An 18,035-nucleotide genomic window follows, 5' to 3' on the forward strand; every position below is an offset into this window, starting at 1 on the left:
GGGGGGGGGCGGGGGGAGCAGGTAATCAAGAGAGGCTTAGAACAACTGTTCATTACTATTTTTATCAGATTCTCAATTATAAGAAAGTAATACGCTCTAAGTGCCATCCTGCCAAGAGGCTAGCAAACCTTCAGATACAAGATGATATAAGGACTCTAAATACAGTTTTTGTAATAAAATACAGAGATCTGAGAATTAATGCTAAACATGGCAAACAAATTCCTATAGTTTCCAGCCTACTGTTCCATCTACCTGCTAGAACATTCCAGACAAATTATTTTCCAGAAACCTGACTTTGCACTTGTGGCATATGAACTTTTCCCTCTTCCTCCTGCTCCAGTGGAAAACAAATGATCACAGAAAGTATCAGAGCTCTCAATGAAACGTGGTAACCTGCATAGGCTCTGCCTTCAGAAGTTTTGAGCTCATACCTAACACTTCTCTGATTCAATGTCTCATTTGAAAGTAAGACCGTAGAAGAGAAGACCTATGACCTACCGGACTTCTGCGAACTTCCCTTCTTCGGCTCCAGCACCAGAGATGAGACTATTCCCAAAACTGCCTTAGTTTTTTTCCTGTATTGCAGCCTTTCCCACATTCAGCTTCTAAAACTCATCAAATTTTTGTTTATGAGCCATAATGACCCACTCTTTTGTCTGTTCCCTTGGTCTCCTCCTGTCCAACCATTTCTAAATAGTGGAAAGGCCAGTGGCTCACTTCTAGTTAGCACATTTACTCTTTACAGGTCTAGCCTCAGTCGGTTTGTACAGGGGTGTGAAAATGGTCCCTCAAAGTCCCTTACTAAGGAAGCTTCATGTAATGCATCAGGTAGGAATTTCTGCAAAGGATCAAGTGACTTCAGAGGACTTTTGAAGACTGCTATATTCCTGTCAGATCTGTTCTTTCCCAGACTACAGGAGGACAGCATACTGCTAACACCTACTCACAAGTATTCCAGAAAATCAGATGGGGAACAAAACTAGGAAGAAATTGCTCCGGTCCCCAAAGCTGACTATGCTTACCTTAAAATAGTAAAGACCTTACTCAAGTAAGAATAACGCTTTGCTAAAGTTTCTAAGTCTACTGCATACAGGGGTGCAGGGGGAATATATACCAACAAGGCATTTTAAATACTACAGCATTATATTGACAATGTTTATAGCAGACCAAGTCACTCTCTTACCTGAGGTATAATTGAAATTTTCTTCCGCAAGTCATGGAGTCCTAGCTCTGATGTCAAGTATTTATCAATCCAAATCCTTCCTTCGGGTTCCGCCAAGCGAAAGAGGGCTGCTATCAGAGAGCTTTTCCCAGCTCCAGTTCTTCCCACTATTCCAACCTACAGAGCAAGCCAAGCTTGTACAATTAAACTATGAACTTTTCAGAATAAATTATTTTGTCAAGCAACAGTTTTACAACATCACAGGATTTATAGTAGAACAAGGACCAAATAAAACTTCTTTATAATTAACATTTTTCCAAGAGGAAGAAACCTCCCTCCCCAGTTAGTTTGGATTCAGGTGACATTTGGATACACAAAAATTTCTTTGATCATGTTCAAAGGTGGAAGATTTTCCCTTAATGTGTGGTGTTTCATTGTGTAAACAAAATAAAGTGGCACGGTGTATAGAGTTATGTGATTCAAGGCTGCTAATTTTTATACTAAACCTGGTTTGCTGGGTGATGTTAGGCAAATCATTTCAGGCATGCATCTACTTCTCCACCCAAAAAAGGACTCCCATAAAGCACTTTGAGAACAACATATTCGCTGTCTTCCCAACTTAAATAACTGAGACTGATTTTGGTTAGTATGGTTAAGGTAAAGTACTTTAAAGTACTCAAACTCTAAAACCAAAACTAGCAGGATTGTGACCAGTATTCATGCTTCAGACAGCTTCAGCACAGAGGACACAAGTATTGAAACTACAAGGCCATGTGAGCAAGTTGTGATTCCCTTCCAAACAGAAGAAACAGTGAATAATAAGATCATAGTGATTCAGGCTTCTGTATACTCCCAAAGAAAAATCAGAAGCTGTACACAATGTGAAAAAAAAAATGATTTCAGAAAAAAAGACGCAGAGACAACAGAAAATATGGGTTTGCTAACTTAATTGACAAGGGGTTAAGACCTACAAATATTTCATATGAAACCAACACTCAGGAGAAAGTCGGCCCATTAATAAATGAGACATATAATTAGTGGTGATTAAATACTACTTGAAGAACAAACATTTTAAAATATTGTCTTCAGGTAAAGGATTCTTAGAGAAAACAATACACAGTAATCAATTGTATCGGAGAAGGTGATGGGTGTAACCATCTACACAGATCTGATCTGGCAGGTTTTGTTATTTCCTGCACTCAGTTTGAATCACTACCTTTCCAGAAAGAAATCAACACGCTGGAAAGAGTTCAGAGAAGTGAAACATAAAATTAATATGGGTTGGAGATACTGATTGGATGAGGAAGGATTTATGAGGATTAAACATGTACAATATAGCCTCGTGAAGTGATTGGGGTGCAGAAGGGAAGAAACATGAAAATCTTCATGAGTATACGTACAGACACCAGAGGGCAATTACCCACTGCCTGAGACTCAGATGTATGCAGTAATGACTGCTGGAATGAAATTAAACACAGGAAACCACATTGAAGAGTAAGAAGAAACTCTCTAATAGTCAAAGACACTAAGCTCAGACAAAGCAGCAGTGTCCACATTTAATCAAAAATACACAAAACACTAAAAAAGTATACTGCAGTGAGCAACCCAGGCTGCACAATCTAAAAGGTGTTTTGTACTTCTATTTTCCGATTCAACAATTTAATCCAACAATTCATTATTGCACTATTGTATATAAACTAATTAACATTTATACAGTGCTTATTCTTAAAGACACAGCCTAATATAAGCAAATCTGTTGCAATAAATGATAAAATGTCTAGTAATCTAAACGATATCAGTGAAACAATGGAAAAATAGTTCTGAACAGACACACTACAGCTCAGAAGGAAAATGCTGAATGGTGAACACAGACACCCAGAGTTGTGAAAATAAAAGTTCAATTGTTTCTCTGTAAATGTCAGTGATATAAAGTATTGTATTAAGGATATAAAGAAAAAAATATAAAAAATACATTGATACTTAAAATAAAAATGCAGCTGCTCTGCATATTGTCAAAATCCCACTTTCAGTCTGGCATCAAATGAAAGGACTATGCTCTTCAGTATTTAAAGGAATCTATTTGTATTTTTGGTCCAATTGACTACAGGCTGCTGAAAATTGACATGAATTTGAAACAGCTCTCAGTATGCACATAGTATTTTTTTTTAATACACTGTATTCTTCAGAGGCCCATGTTCACAGCCAGAGCAAGTACAGCAACAGCCTGCAAATGGAAGTCCCAGCCACCTAGCAGGAATCACACGGCCAGGATTTTGTTGCCCAATGTAAGCCATATGCATACATAGGAGTATACCCATTACACTGGGCTCATCGTTACTCAAGCGTCACCCGTACTTCAAAGCAGAGCTGCACAAAAAATGAGAGCGAGATTTACAGCATGTCAGCTACTCCACTGAAACTGCTCGTGTCTTTGTTATCCCTCAGGCAACCTCCCTTTCGTGCAGTGCTGTGAGAGTATTTACGTGAACAGCTGCCATACCGTAAATCTAGACCCTTACCCTTCTAACTTTTTCATGTAGCCATATCCTCAGATTTAGGATCTGTCTGGACAAGGTGCATTTAACAATATATTAGTCAATAAGCATTCACAAGCACCCTAAAACAAAGACAGTGGTGTTTAAAACCCAAGGCGGAACATGCTAACCTGCTGCTGCTGCAGCTACAGTAGCTGAAGAGGTCAATCACAGCCAGCTGCTGGCAGAGCTCCTTACACAAGCGCCCTCCGGTCTGTCTCCGGTAGACTACCCTAGGTTAGCAAAGATGGTCAAAGAGGGTCCTTCCTAGCCTGCTTTGACTGTAGGGAAATACCGAATGCTGAGACAAGCAGATCAAAAGAGACCCTAATGCATGAGTGATCTGCTAGTAATCACCTCCCCCATTCCTACTCTACCTACAGCTTCCCAAATTGGGCACTGCGGGGGCTACAAGAAAACCTTCAAGCACGGCAGAAGTTTAAACTCATTCATCCTGCCAGTGGCACTGCAGCCACCAGAAATCTATCTGTATGACCCAGGGGTCTCAACAGGCAGAAGAGGTCTCACTGACAGCTGCACGGGCAGAATCCCTAGCAGATTTGGAAACGTGCTTCCGAAGAGACTCTTCTCCATAATTAAAACCAATATAAGGAACACAGATGCTTGGGAGATTTCTTTTACACAGTGGCAGTCTACTGCAGTATTGTGCAGAACATCATAGAAAATAAACACAAGTTCTTGGCAATAGTTTCAAGGCAGACAAATTCACTTCAGGATGACACAACCACAGCATAATCACTCAGCAAAAACAAATACCCCCAGTCATCCCTCTCCCTCCTGCACCCATCAAGGGTTGAGTCATACATTGCTAATATCTCTTGCTTCCGTTTTTTTTTTAAATTTTATTTTATTTCAGTCTCTCACTAAGAAATGTAAGTCGTCTTGTCTGCTATTACATTGCAGTAATATGTAACAGCTAGAGAGATGGCCCATAGGCAAGAAAAGTAGAGAGCATATAAACATCCCTTTTGCTCTCCTTCTTAAACACCATTTTTAATCCACCCATACCTAATTCCATGAACTCATCTCCACGCAGCAAAGTTGGGTTGAATTCTTGTAACATGCATGTTATTAAAAAGGTCCACTTGAGGAATGAAACAGGTTTGGGACTGAATGGAAAAGCATGTTACAAATGAGGCCAGGCCAATGACTGTAGAGAGTTGAACTAGCCTCCTAGGGAAGATATCCTAATCAAAAAAGTACATGTGCATTTGAAATGTAGCAAAGCACAAATTAACACTGCAGGGCTCTAATTTAATTTTGTCTGTGGGGGAGACCTTCCCTGCAGCACTCTTTCAGCTGGGATAGAGTCAAAATTGGGGAGGAAGAGTCAAATTAGCAGAGGAGGAAGAGTTTTATTTCTATGTTTCTTTTGGCTACCAATCTAATTAATGGCAACAGTTAATTGGATTGGTAGCCGAAAGGAACCGAAATAAAATCACAATTCTAAAGTTATGCAACTGATTTGTATTTCTTTCTTCTCTCTTCCATTTCAGGCTCTGTGCAGGAGCATGCACATTCCTTATCTTTAATTGTCTCTGCTCACCTTGTTTGTTGACAACCTTCATTCCGTTTATGTTCCCTCTATTGAATCCCTGATTTCCTAACGCACTTCCACTGCATTTGGACTTGAACAAACATTTTGGGCTTAGCCGGTATTTTGAATGTCTGCAACTTTCTAACAGAACCCAAATTTTATCAGAAAACTACTGAATACATTTAACCCTTTATTTTCACAGACAGAAACGTCATGTTCCCAGATGCATTTATGATGCATTTACAAGAAATAAACAGGCTCCAACTTCTGTTAATAAATATGACTAAGACTTATTTTTTAAAAGAACACTTACTAATTTTCTAACATCCACATATTTTATAATGTATTTTTATCATACAGCTTCTTGTAGCATCTTTCTGTGAATGGCCAAAGACAGCCGTATACATACCTTTTCTTTTGGTTTAATTAAAACAGACAAATGTCTTAACACCAAAGGTCCATCTAGACTGTAAGTGAAGTTAACATTTTCAAACGCAATCATTCCTTGGCTTGGCCATTCAGGTGGTGGATGCTTGTTGGTCTCCCAAGGAGCTTCTTTTTCAAGTTCTGTGTATTCCATTACTCTTTCTACTGATATCATCTAAGGGGAGGACAGAAGACATATATATGTAAACTTCAGCTTACTGCATATATTGCAAATACTACATGCATATGAATGTGTGTGTGTGTGTGTATCTTTACTATAAAGATTCAATGCATATTATTCCAGAACTTTTCTTTTAAGCACAGGTAAGAGGATTTGGTACCATCCTACACTTACTTTATACAACTGAAAAACTGCATCTCATGTCCTACTACAGACCCAGATCTATCATTATGCATAAATCCATACCTAAACATTAATTTCTAATCAGTGGGATTAATTACAAATCTAAGTCATGCATAATTAGTAAGAAATAGAAGCTATGAGAATTGTCTGTCAATCTTGGCTATGATGACACCATTTCATCATTTCATTCTGTGTTGGGAAGACAAAGCTAGAAATTAAACTGCCATACGAGCTACAGGCAGACACACGATAGGTACTAGCATCAAGCTACCAGCTTCATCGTCCCTTTTCTTGTCCTCATCATTACAACTGTGTTCACCCTCCGTAAGTCTTTCAAATACGTTTGTCACAAGCAACCCCACAATTCAAGACAGTGGTCACCATATTATTAGTGACTTGTATGCAGTAAAACTTGTTTTCCTATGTAATTTATGCCAAATAGGAAAGAAATGGCAATATTTTGTGATGCCTCTGATCTTACGGAAAGGAGAAGAAACTGAAGATGAGCTATCTAGACACTTTTTTCCCCTTAGGCAAAAAATAAAAGTTCTGTTTTAGGCTCTGGTGTGCATCCTCACCCATACATCTTCTCAACACAATTAACAGTATTTAATGGTATCCACTCACAGATGGATTCTGAAAAGAAAACATCATAAAGGTATCCAGTAGGCATATGTTGCCTGGAGTGCCTTTAAGGGCAGAGGTCGCCTGGCAGCAAGTTCTCTGACCTCACTGCCACCTACCCTTCCCACATTACAAAATAAGCTCCAAGGACAAAAGCAAACACATAAGGAAGGAATAATGGAGCAGGATAGAAAGGAAATGTTCTTGCCTCCCCAAAATGTAGTCAGTCTTTAATAACAAGGGATATTTGGTGGATGTCCACCTGTCAAAGAAGTTGACGCTAATCATAGCTCCACAAAATGATCAGCATTCCACCTCAAAGCCAGCTTAGTGAATGGCAAGCCTTTCTCCTCCAAAGTATTCTGAATCACAGCCTCCAAGAGCGTAACTTGCTACATAAGAGAGCCCCACAGACCTGACGCTTCCAAAACTTCCCAGCTGGTATGAAAAAACCTGAAAGCTTTGTTCACACTTCTCAACAAAGTCTGTCACTACTAGTTTATTCATGTCTGACAAATGGTCTGAAGAAGCAATGTGCTAGACAAAAAAATACAAACTGAACACTATTATTAATTTTATCTGTTATTAAACATGGCTTTGTAACTTCTACAAATTTTCTATTACCTAGGCTATGGCTATGCCTAGCAAATCATAATTACAAGTAACTTTCAGGTGTCAACACAATACAAACCCCCCAGGTTTATGTTCAGTATGTCCTTTTTATAGTCTTTTTTCTTATATAGTAACTGAAGAAAGTGAATAGGCAAACACTGGAACATACTAGTAAATATTGTAAATTGGTGGAAGGCGTTTTACTTTACATATTTTGGAAACCACACAATCCTCTCAGCTGAATATAAACAAATACTTCCAAACATTTTTTAACTTCTAACAAATTAAGAAGATAGAAGCTTTTACAACAAACTAACAGGACCTTAAAAATGCAATGTGGGATATAAATAAAATTTAAAAATACAATAATAAATAATAAATTAACACACACACACACCAGTTAAAAAACTTACTTACAGAGAGGGATTCATTTGCTGGGATTTTAGCAAGTTGTAATGCAATTGCATTGTAACTAGACAGTCTCCTTTCTGCTGTAAAGGGAGATTGTAAAGCCTCCCTTACTATGAATGGAGAGGGACAGTCACTGTGCACAATCCATCTGAATGGACAGTCAAGATCAGTCAGACAAACTACACCCTAGAAGGAGCGATTTTTCTTTATGGACTGTTAAGTGGTGCCCCAATCACTTGCTAAGGTATTAATGTCCTAAGTTAATTAAGACCTCATGTCATAACCATGAAACGGAACCGAGAGGTGAAAAGGAAGAAATAAACATTACCAGGTTTTCAACTTCAGCACTTTGTCTAACACCCCACTGGAATGTTCCCATGAGGGTGATTGCATAGGATAGCGCCAAACCAACCTGCCCTGCGTTCAAAGCTGCAGAACCAAGAAAAAAAGAGAAACAAATAGGTACACTGGTAATTACACAAAGTCCTAGTTAACTTAACTTTCATGAGGTTACTTACGTGATGGGAGTATCACAGCCAGAATTCTGTTTGGTTACACTGTACCTGCCACCTCTGCAACAAGTAGCTCCAGGCAGAATAGCTACTTACTGCATTTTTTTTGCTAAGTTTTAGAAATTGTCTGTATATTTGAAAAGATAATACCACTTCTCCTTGGCCTGGCATTTTATCTAAAAACTGAATTTCAGTCTCAAGACCATATTTACATAGCTTGTTAGGGTCATCCCTGTCTGGCAGAGTATTAGCAACTTTTCATTTTTTTTCTAAGGGAATTAAATCAGCCCCTAAACCTAAGCAAAAAATTAGCATTAAATGATTCTGAAGTAAGTTAAGAACATTTACATCAACTCTGTACTCTTGTAAGTGATCAGATAAAATAACAGGACAGAATATTTATTCCCCTGTTTATATAAGTATTTATTGTGTTCAGTGGGTCTACCTCTCACAAAACAAATGAATTGTCTGCCCCAATATTAAGCATGATTGTCCTCTGTCTTACTTGAACTTTATCCTAGCGTAGCTTTATTGACTTCAAGAGAGCTACTCCTTATCCAGAGGCAAAGAAAGATTCAGGACCATTGTTTTGACTTGTCTTTTGCATTCTAATAACATCAAACTTAGCTCAAAATTTTCAGTGTTGAGCAGCAGTGTTCAAATTTTAAAACACACATGCATATATAGAACTTATTCAAAGGAAAAAGAAAAGAAACAAAACCAGCAAATTACCGCTAATTTTCATGTCCAAGGTAATTACTCCTTCCTTCATATTTTAGATGACTATCTCATTCTAGTACATCTAACCCAATTACATCCTGGATGATGCATACACTAATGACAGTTCATGAGCGACAGTGAACATAAAACGTATTATTACAAGGCTATTTTCTTTCTGGAACTGGCCTATCCTGCTGACCCGAGATATTAGAAGAATATCCCTAGGAATTTTAGCTTGCCTTTTGGCCTACTGTGCCATATGTAGAAAGGAAAAAGTTGTTAAGAAGCAGCTCTGTGGGTGTTTCAGTATGAAAAGCAAAGACATGTAGGCCTAAAAAAGAAAGGCAAAGGTGGGGAAAAAGAAAAATATTTATTTGTTTTTATTGCTCTGAAAGTCAGAATCTCAAAAGTGAAGACTACAGCTCTTCAAGTCTGTCTGTACATTTGGGGATGATGGTGGATGCATGCCTAAGCCCGGAAGATGTCTGAACTGCCTCCAGTATTTGCAAGAAAGCAGATACAGCCCCAATGCCCTAGACTGAGGAAGAGATCATGATCTAGAAAGAAACATTTAATTTAATTACAGTCCTTAAACAATTGGAAACAGCAATCTATGAAAAAGAATTAGACATTACTATACATGGTAATTACTGAGTGAACTTTTTCTAACATCTGTACTTACTCTTGGCGAGAAGCAGGGAACCAAAAGCAACCACTATAACAAAAATGGCACAGATGGCATCCAGACGCACAGCAAACCACCTCGAGGTCGTCAAAAATAGAAACCAGGCCTCTAAAGTGTATTTTACAAAGACATAAGAACAGTGGATTATTAGAAAACCAATCTGTATAATTATTACTAAATTAATTTATGTTAATACTGTAAGTTGTTAAAAAACAGCATTGCAATCCTCAAGTGCATGTCTGCATGGACTGATGATGATCAGAACATTGTCCAGTTTTCTCATAATGGTCTAACATAGTTTTCACACCAATAGCAAGTACAACAGGACCACAGCGAGTATAACATACAGTACTAGGAAGAAAAAGAAGTCGTCAAGGCCTGAAGCATGGTCTGCTTCCTTAAAATGGAAGCCTTTTTTTAACTCTGGTGGACTCGGGAGTCTTATACAAAAAGCAGAAGTACAACTACACTGCTGTAGCTGGACTACACTCTACAAGTTTTCACCTAGAACATTGCACAACACAGCTGTCAGACCCAAGTCTTCAGAAGGCAGCTGCAGCTGGTTAAGCTCCCATAAGAGCTGCTCAATACAGCCAGTGGGGTTACAGAGCTATTCAATTGACTAAATGCACATAGGTACTTTTGGGAAAGCTCACAGGTGGACATGTCCACTGGGCACCCACATCCAGGGCTCCACAGTTTGGTGCTAAATTCCATCCCAGACAGATATACTACAGTACAAGATACAGGAGACGGCAGGAAAAGACGTTGCCATACAGAAGGTGAAGTGTTTGAATTCAGGGCTAAAACCAGAAGTCAAGTAGCCATAGCAAAGTATGGCATTATTTATCGCTTAGGCTGCGGTCAGATGAATTGTTCCAGCTGTTACCAAGTCACAGCAGAGGGTTACCATTCCAACCCTTTCTGCATTGCTTGTCATAAGATCAGCGCCGCTTCAACTGTTTCAGTGTTCCTTAGGCCAATGCCGGGAAAGATTAAAACTAAAGAAATTCTCCCTTTTACACACAAAAAAAATTATAATAAAAATAAAATAAAACGTGAGGAGGTAAGTCTGGTTTTAAGCCAGATCATTTTGGATGGCCAGATTACGGGGTGACCGAACCAACTATTCAGTCAACAGAACTCCATGTCACTTCTGGAGGGCAGCGGAGGGAAAGAGCAAGGATGACAAGAGGCAGCCAGGTGAGGTCCAAAGCTGGTAACCTCTTAGTTCCATTTATGTCAGCTCTAACTGCCTATGCCTGAACACACATTCACCAGCCAGTTTCATTAAACAAGACATTTGATATGGTCTGATGGGCAGTCATATACTTAGGCACACAGAATGACATATGCAGAAGAGTGCCTCATCAAGTCACAAACCTAGTTCCAGAAATGGAATTCACCATGATAATATAGGTACCTCTCTGAAACCCAGGAGCCAAGTGTCCCTGGAAAAAGCCTACAGTGGCTTCCTGGTGACAGGAAAGGTCATTTTTGGTGCAATACTGTACTTATAAGACCAGGAAACGGAACACTTGGGTTGTAGGATTTTCAGCTCCAAGGTTTTGCTCCATTGATCCTGCTGTCCAGGAAAGTGCACTAAACTGCCAGCTTGGGATGGTCATTCTGCAACCTCCCTGTATAACCAGGGTCACTGTGCATGCAGGAAGGAATATGGCAATCACGGGGACTACCGAAGACTCATCATGGTGTAACTTCTGATGACTTATGAGCTTGCTTATAGAGATGTTGTACTGGCAGGAAGGAAACTTAGGTTTGGTCAAACCTCAGTAAACCTTTTAGATATTTATCTCAAGATTATTTAATATCAAATTAATAGGCATCCCTGAAAGAGGGTTTGAAAAGGGTGTCCTGTTTCCCAGGCTCAGCCCTAAATAGACAGGAGGATACCACTTCACCCAAAAGCGCTAAACAAATCCGTTGCTGGTTGGGAGACTCTTCTGCAATGCAGGAAAGAATTCAAAATTCTTTGGGAGACTTAAGAACTCAGCACTCCAACTTTGTGAGATAGTATGAAACGTAGTTGGTTACTTCTTGCACACATTTAGTATCAAAGAATCATTTAGGATGGAAGCAAACTCCGGAGGTCTCTGGTTCAAACTCCTGTTCCATGCACAGTCTGCTCCGAGGTCAAACCACGTTGCTCCATGCTTTATGCAGTTCAGGTCTTGAAAATCGACACAGATGGAGCCTGCACAATGTCTCTGGGCAACCTGCTCCTCTGCTTGACTGTCCTCATAGTGAAATAGATTTGCCTTGTATCCATGTGAAACCGCTCTTGTTGCAACTTACACTCATTTTCTTGCTCCTCCCACCATGCACCACTGTGAAGACCCCGATTATCTTTTTGGTAACATCCTTGCAGGTACTGGAAGGCAGCTATTAAATCCTCTGTAAGCCTTCTCTTCTGCAAGCTGCACAAGCTCAGTTTCCTCAGCCTCTCCTCAGAGGGAGATCTCTCTTCTTAGTCTCCTGACCAACTCAGTGGCTCCTCCACTGAACTCACACAAGTTTGTAAGAGTGTTTCCTGTAGCTGGGGGTCCATAACTGGATGCAGTATTCCAGATGTGGCCTAACAAGTGCTGAGGGGGATAATCACTTCCCTCCTCCCACTAGCTGTGCTCCTGTTAACACAGCCCAGCTGTCAGCCTTCTTTGCTGCCCAGACACACTGCTGGCTCATATTCCCTTTGAGGACCAAAACCTGAACACACACTAAGCAAGCTGGTACACCCCCAATTCTCTGTTGGGAAAGACACCAAGATGAAGCACGTAGGTACATAAAAGAGTACAACTAGAAGCACTGAAGCTTGATCTCAAAAGCAGGTTCCTTTTTGTATAGTGAAACTTTTATATGCAGTTACTGAATAAAGCTGTCTTTTAATACAAAGCTTAAAAAACAACTTTGTGTTCCCCTGCTGTCAGCTACTGTAACATTACTTTGGCCAGATAACTAGCAACTTGAAAATATTAAGAAATGGGGAATTCAAAATTGGAGGCGCCTTCCTGGAAGACAGGTCACAAGTTGCTGGGCTCAACACAGAGGTCAGTCTGCATGATTCTACAGCCCCGTGATAACTGTACTTCAGAAAAGATCAGCTGGTCTGGTCTGAAACCTTAGAGGTCTATAAATCACAAAAAAGCCGTACAATATACTTGTGCATCTTATGATAAAGGAAATTCAAGATCTTACCTAACAAACACAAAATCCAAAACTTGCATTCTGCATCTTGAAAAACATTGTAATAGAGAACATTTAATTGATAACGGTAAAGAATCACATGTTAATACCATATACTAGGTTTAAGCCCTGAAAGCTGCTCAAAGTAAAAAAAGAAGTTAGATTTATGAAACTTTTCCAGTATGATTTATATTAATCATGTCTGCCCACTCCTAGCACAGTACTTAATATTAAATGCTTCATAATATAGCTTATTTCCTACCCTTTCTCTTTTTAAAGATGGAACCCAGGAAAATGTCAAAAATGATTCTTTAAACATTCTTAGCAGGCATACTTTAAAATATTTATCTTAGACATTGTTAAAACATATGTGTGGGTATCTCAAATTATATTACAGCCCAAAGTAAACTCTCAAAATCTAGACAGATAATAACATTTTTGTTCTAATAGAGAAATTTTACCCTAAAGAGACAAATGCACAGCTCCTACTGATTTTAATGTACATTATACACAAGTTGCTGAGGGCATAAGATATTTCCCTCCTACAGAGCAAAGTATTTGATTTTTCACATCAATTCATCACAAACCTGAGTGGAGGTCTTGGTGTGCATCAAATAATTTTTGAAATCTTTCCTCTGCTTTCAAAGCCCGAATAGTCCAAAGTCCCTGGAGGGATGACGACAAGTGGGAGAACACTGGACTTCGAGCTACAAAGGGAAATGAGAGTAACTTAGCAATAGCTGAGGGACAACATTTAATTCTTTTTGTACTACGCTAATCTTTAATCCTACTATTTGTATTTAACCATTTGTATTTAAAGTTACTGTATTGCATCCTTTTAGAATAAATATGCAGTATCTTTAACCAAAGTTCTCTTACTCAAATAGAATCGGACAGCCAGACAGCTTAATTTATAGAAAAATGCCTTATGTTTTTAACAATAGCTGTCACCGAAGAACTTTATTAATGACATGAGGCACCCATGTCTGTTATTCATAATGCTTAATACTTCATATCATAGTCAAGCTAAAGTCAGGCACAAGACTCAGATTAGGTCAGAAACATCATTAATATGTGCATGCAAGGTTCCAAAGATCAGCAACTTAGCATGTTCTTAACTAGCTTTACTTACAGATAGTTAAAACTGTCATACCTAAGGTTTATCATTATGCAAAACAGGAGTTAAGCATGTAATTCATTAGCTGAGAACCAAGGCAATAAGGAAGTTATTTGCATAGCAAAAGAAAAAATCTTTGATGGATTGTCTATAAAATACTAGCATTTCACATAATAATAAGCAGGGTTCAAACTAACATTAAGTCCCGCCAAACTACATACTTGTGGATTCTAGACGTTTAATATCTCTTGATGTGTCTAAGAAATATCGTCGAAGAAAAATGAAAAGAATAAATAGTGGAATTAAGGGGATGAGTATCCAAGGAATCACTGCCACAGCCACAGCCACCACACCAAAAATCTGTAGGAGAGTCTGCAGCACAATAGAAACAAAATAAAAAACTCTTTGCCAGAAGAATTTAATTTAGAACAAGTATAAAACTACTTAACACTATTGAAACACTTAAATATTTAAACATAACTACCAAATTTAAGAGTGGATGCATTGTATAACATATGAGCAACATCAATTTTTAAGTAACCTGAAGAATTTACAGTAATACCTAATTTGACTAATTGTGCAGTTTATTGTTTTCTTCTGCATTATCTGTTCTTTAAGAAATGTCTGTACAAAACTGGTTGATTGAACATTAGTGTCTTTCTTTGTGGACTACTCTGTGACTACTGTAACAAAGTCATAGATGATTAATGTAATAGACAACTAATCAGGGATATGTTTTTTCATTCCAGGTAAAAAGAAATTCTTGAAAGACTGACTTTCAGTTGAAAAGACTAGACAGTCAGAAGGGCAACTTTCAACACAGGCTTGTAACTTTGTCCTAAAACCAACTTTGTCACATTTAGGAAGAAAACCCAGCATCAGGGAAAGCAAGCTTTCTCCTTCCAAAGGTTTGCATTAGGGACACATTAAAAAAAAAAATATCTTAAACACTGCAAGAAGTGTCGTAACAGGCTAGTTTTACCAGGTTTATTTCAGACTACAAGATGAAAAGTTGGCGTACACCTGAATTTACCTTTAGAAAACTAGATATAATGTGGAATGAAGCTTTGTTGCTTAGGACAGTGGGTCCTAGTCCAACTTTCTGAATTAAATCCCCTATTTCCTGCAGACCGCTTCACATCCTTCACATCATACTTCGTTTGAATACATTACTAAAAGCATTATCTGCACACAAATTTATTTCAGAACACCAGCTCTGTGTGTGTATGTATGTATGGCAGGAGCCCTGGCATACTGAGATCAGGGTATGCCCATTTGCTCCTTAAAAAAAGAGGGAGGGGGGGAAACCCCCACCATACAAGAAGAAAAACCCAGACAACTAAAATACTAGCTCAACACTAAATTTCTGTACTATTTTCATTAACAAATTCCTTTAAAATGACAATATTTTCTCTAAGGTCTCCACTTTATGGACTGTAGAGGAGCCACCTTCATCACATATGACGCACAAGTAGATTCCAACTGAATTTTGTGGCTGCCTGATTTTTGGATGCCAAAAATGCATTGGTGACCACTGGGTCCCGAGAGTCCACGTCTTACAATAAAAAGGCTTCCATACCTTTATCTGTGCATGGAGTTGGAAAAGTTACACAACACGTCAGCTAAGGTTGGATACCAGAGCGCCACCTGGATTTTCAAACCCTTTCAGTGGGAGTGCATACAAAACACGGCCCTTCCTGTTGTGCTTCTGGTAGCCCACACACACATGCGCTAATGCCAAAACGGAGCACATCCTTTTCCCTTACGCCTGTTTTTTTCTCGAGGTTTTGCCGACTTTACCCTAATTTCACCTGACCAAACAGTAAATCCACACACCTTATGCATTACAACTGCATGAGTCAGCACAATTTAGTCCAGCTCTAGGCAAGATCTTAGCTCATGATACAAGATTTATCAGTGTAACAGCCTTGCATCTCATAGATCCTGAAAGCATGTTATAGGGTCTTATAAATCTATTAAGGAATATAGCTATTGGGTAGGTATGGGGTATAAGCTCTGAAAGAAGCTTGCATTACCACTACACTGCTTATCTGTGAGTTAAGGTGTTGATGGCACCATGCTGTTTGACCTTCTAGATACATACATTAGATTGCAGACATTTTACCTAGATTTCATCATGAGGAGGTAAGGCGGCAGCGAGAGTGCACTGTATTTCACTTGGATCAATTATGCACATGGTTATGTCAGCATAAAGCAAGACAAAGCACCTCAACTCCTCACCAGCGCTGCTGTCAGCCCTTCTCTACCTTCTACTTCTCTGGCATTCTTTAAAGCCCTGTAAGCATATTTAGTTTTTATTGTGGGATAAGAAGAAAGGAAATATAGATTCCTGACCTCCTCCAAATTTTCTCCTGTCTAGATCACTGTTTTCCCCAGTACTGCTCATTGTCTCTGCCAAGCCTGTCAGCCATTCACATGCTGATTTCTGAAGCCTCCTTCACCTCCATCTTTATTGGCAAATGGAGATCGAAGTCTGTTCTTTCCTTCTGACAACTCACTCCCAAATCTGCTTTATATGCCTCTTGCCTTCCCCGTTTCCCTCCATCACCTCCTAGACAGTCAAAAAAAAGCAGTTTCTGAAGTACTTCTGTCTCTTCATACCATCAGCCACAAACCTGAAGTGAAGCGTTGAGGAAATCTGTTTCAAGGAAAAGAATTCCGAGGAAAATAAATGCTTAATAAAAAATAAAAAAGCCAAACTGAAGTTATAGTGATGATAAACTACAATATGTTGCAAAGTGCCGGTGGGGGTGGGGGTGGGAGCTGAACTATTAGGATCCAGCTCATGTAAACAAAGCCTTGCTACAGCAAAAGTACAGGGAAGGAAAAGATGGTTAGGATGACTAAAGTAAAAATCTGACACCGCCTTTGGAAGGAATTTTAGATGAGCCTGCACCACCTTATCATTATAAAAATTTATGATAGGGTGGATCAGTCATGTGTGTTGTTTTTTTGGAAAACCAAACTTGCATATAAATTAACTCTTAATGAAGTAGTCTGAAAGCCAGACACAACCATTTGCAGACTGTAATCATACAGTTACTGCGTGAGGTAAGGCAAAGGTTCTAGCTCCCCAGTTTCACAAGAGACAACTAACCTCTTCAGCTGGAGACTGCCCCAACTTCTAGTAGATTTACAGCATGCAAGCTGGAGGACGTGAGATAATCAGCCGGCTGACAATAACGATAACAGGAGTAGTCTGACTGCTCTCCACTCTGGAGACAAGTGGTGAGCTAGGTATTTAGTTTGCACAGCAACAAATGTTCAGGACTGGGTATCTAGGCCTCGTCTGGCAGAATCAGCTTACAATTGCACATTGCATCAGAAGACTAAGCAGGCAAGATCTCCCTACGCAAAAGAAATACGGCCTATAAAACCAACATCTTTTACAGTATTTCTTTATTTCAGCATTTAAGTGTCTTCTGTAATGACTGTGCAAAAAACAATAGCCAAATTAAAAAAAAATAGCAGCCAATTAATCACATTTTATAGCTATCTGCACAGTATTGGAAACAAGGCCACCTTACACAAAAGGTAACAGACACACAGGCTACCAAGTCTGAAGAGACCTGGTTGGAGGAATCTAATTTGCTTCCAAATGGAGCCATACTGTCCAATGTTCACCTTCAAATTTGCTTCAGTCTCCCTGGAGAAAGAAGACTCTCCCACTCACAGACTGCACGTACTCTATCCCTGAAGTACAGAAAAGCATGTGCTGTTTTCTGTCGGGAGTCATCCTCTTGATTGCCTGAGAGATTTCAGTCCTGCTTCGGTCAGTCACTACATTCATTGTGGTTTATTTTTCCTCAAGAAATCTCCTGTCTTACTGGAGCAAGCATATCCTCCTACAACCCTCTGGGGAAGTGAATGCTCTGATCAGCACATACACTTGCGAAATGTGCTTTCCCTTCATCTTCTGGTGACCTACACATTCATAATTCTTATAGGTGCTAAGAGTGATACCCTGGAATTTCTACCTCAAACAGGTCTTGATCTAGGAAGAACGAGGTATTTCTGTCCCACAACCAGACCATGGAAAAGCATTTAGTACAAGGTAAAGAAACAGTACGAAAAAACTATAAAAA

At 39.2% G+C, this 18,035-nt stretch overlaps 1 protein-coding gene across 2 annotated transcripts in view; it reads right to left on the reverse strand.

The window, feature by feature from the left end:
- Positions 1-18,035, reverse strand: part of ABCC4 (ATP binding cassette subfamily C member 4) — a 159,795-nt gene that overhangs the window by 34,800 nt on the left and 106,960 nt on the right. Inside the window, exons 21-26 of one of the 2 annotated variants that reach the window (XM_055701915.1) lie at positions 14,151-14,301; positions 13,400-13,519; positions 9,606-9,716; positions 8,020-8,120; positions 5,664-5,855; positions 1,184-1,339 (exon numbers count right to left, since the gene is read on the reverse strand). In XM_055701915.1, the coding sequence (XP_055557890.1) occupies positions 1,184-1,339; positions 5,664-5,855; positions 8,020-8,120; positions 9,606-9,716; positions 13,400-13,519; positions 14,151-14,301 (831 nt within the window). Of the gene's footprint in view, positions 1-1,183; positions 1,340-5,663; positions 5,856-8,019; positions 8,121-9,605; positions 9,717-13,399; positions 13,520-14,150; positions 14,302-18,035 lie in introns of those variants that run through there. The other variant, XR_008730876.1, reaches the window with a different exon arrangement.

This window comes from Falco cherrug, chromosome 2, assembly GCF_023634085.1.
Source record: "Falco cherrug isolate bFalChe1 chromosome 2, bFalChe1.pri, whole genome shotgun sequence".
Taxonomy (NCBI): Eukaryota; Metazoa; Chordata; class Aves; order Falconiformes; family Falconidae; genus Falco; species Falco cherrug.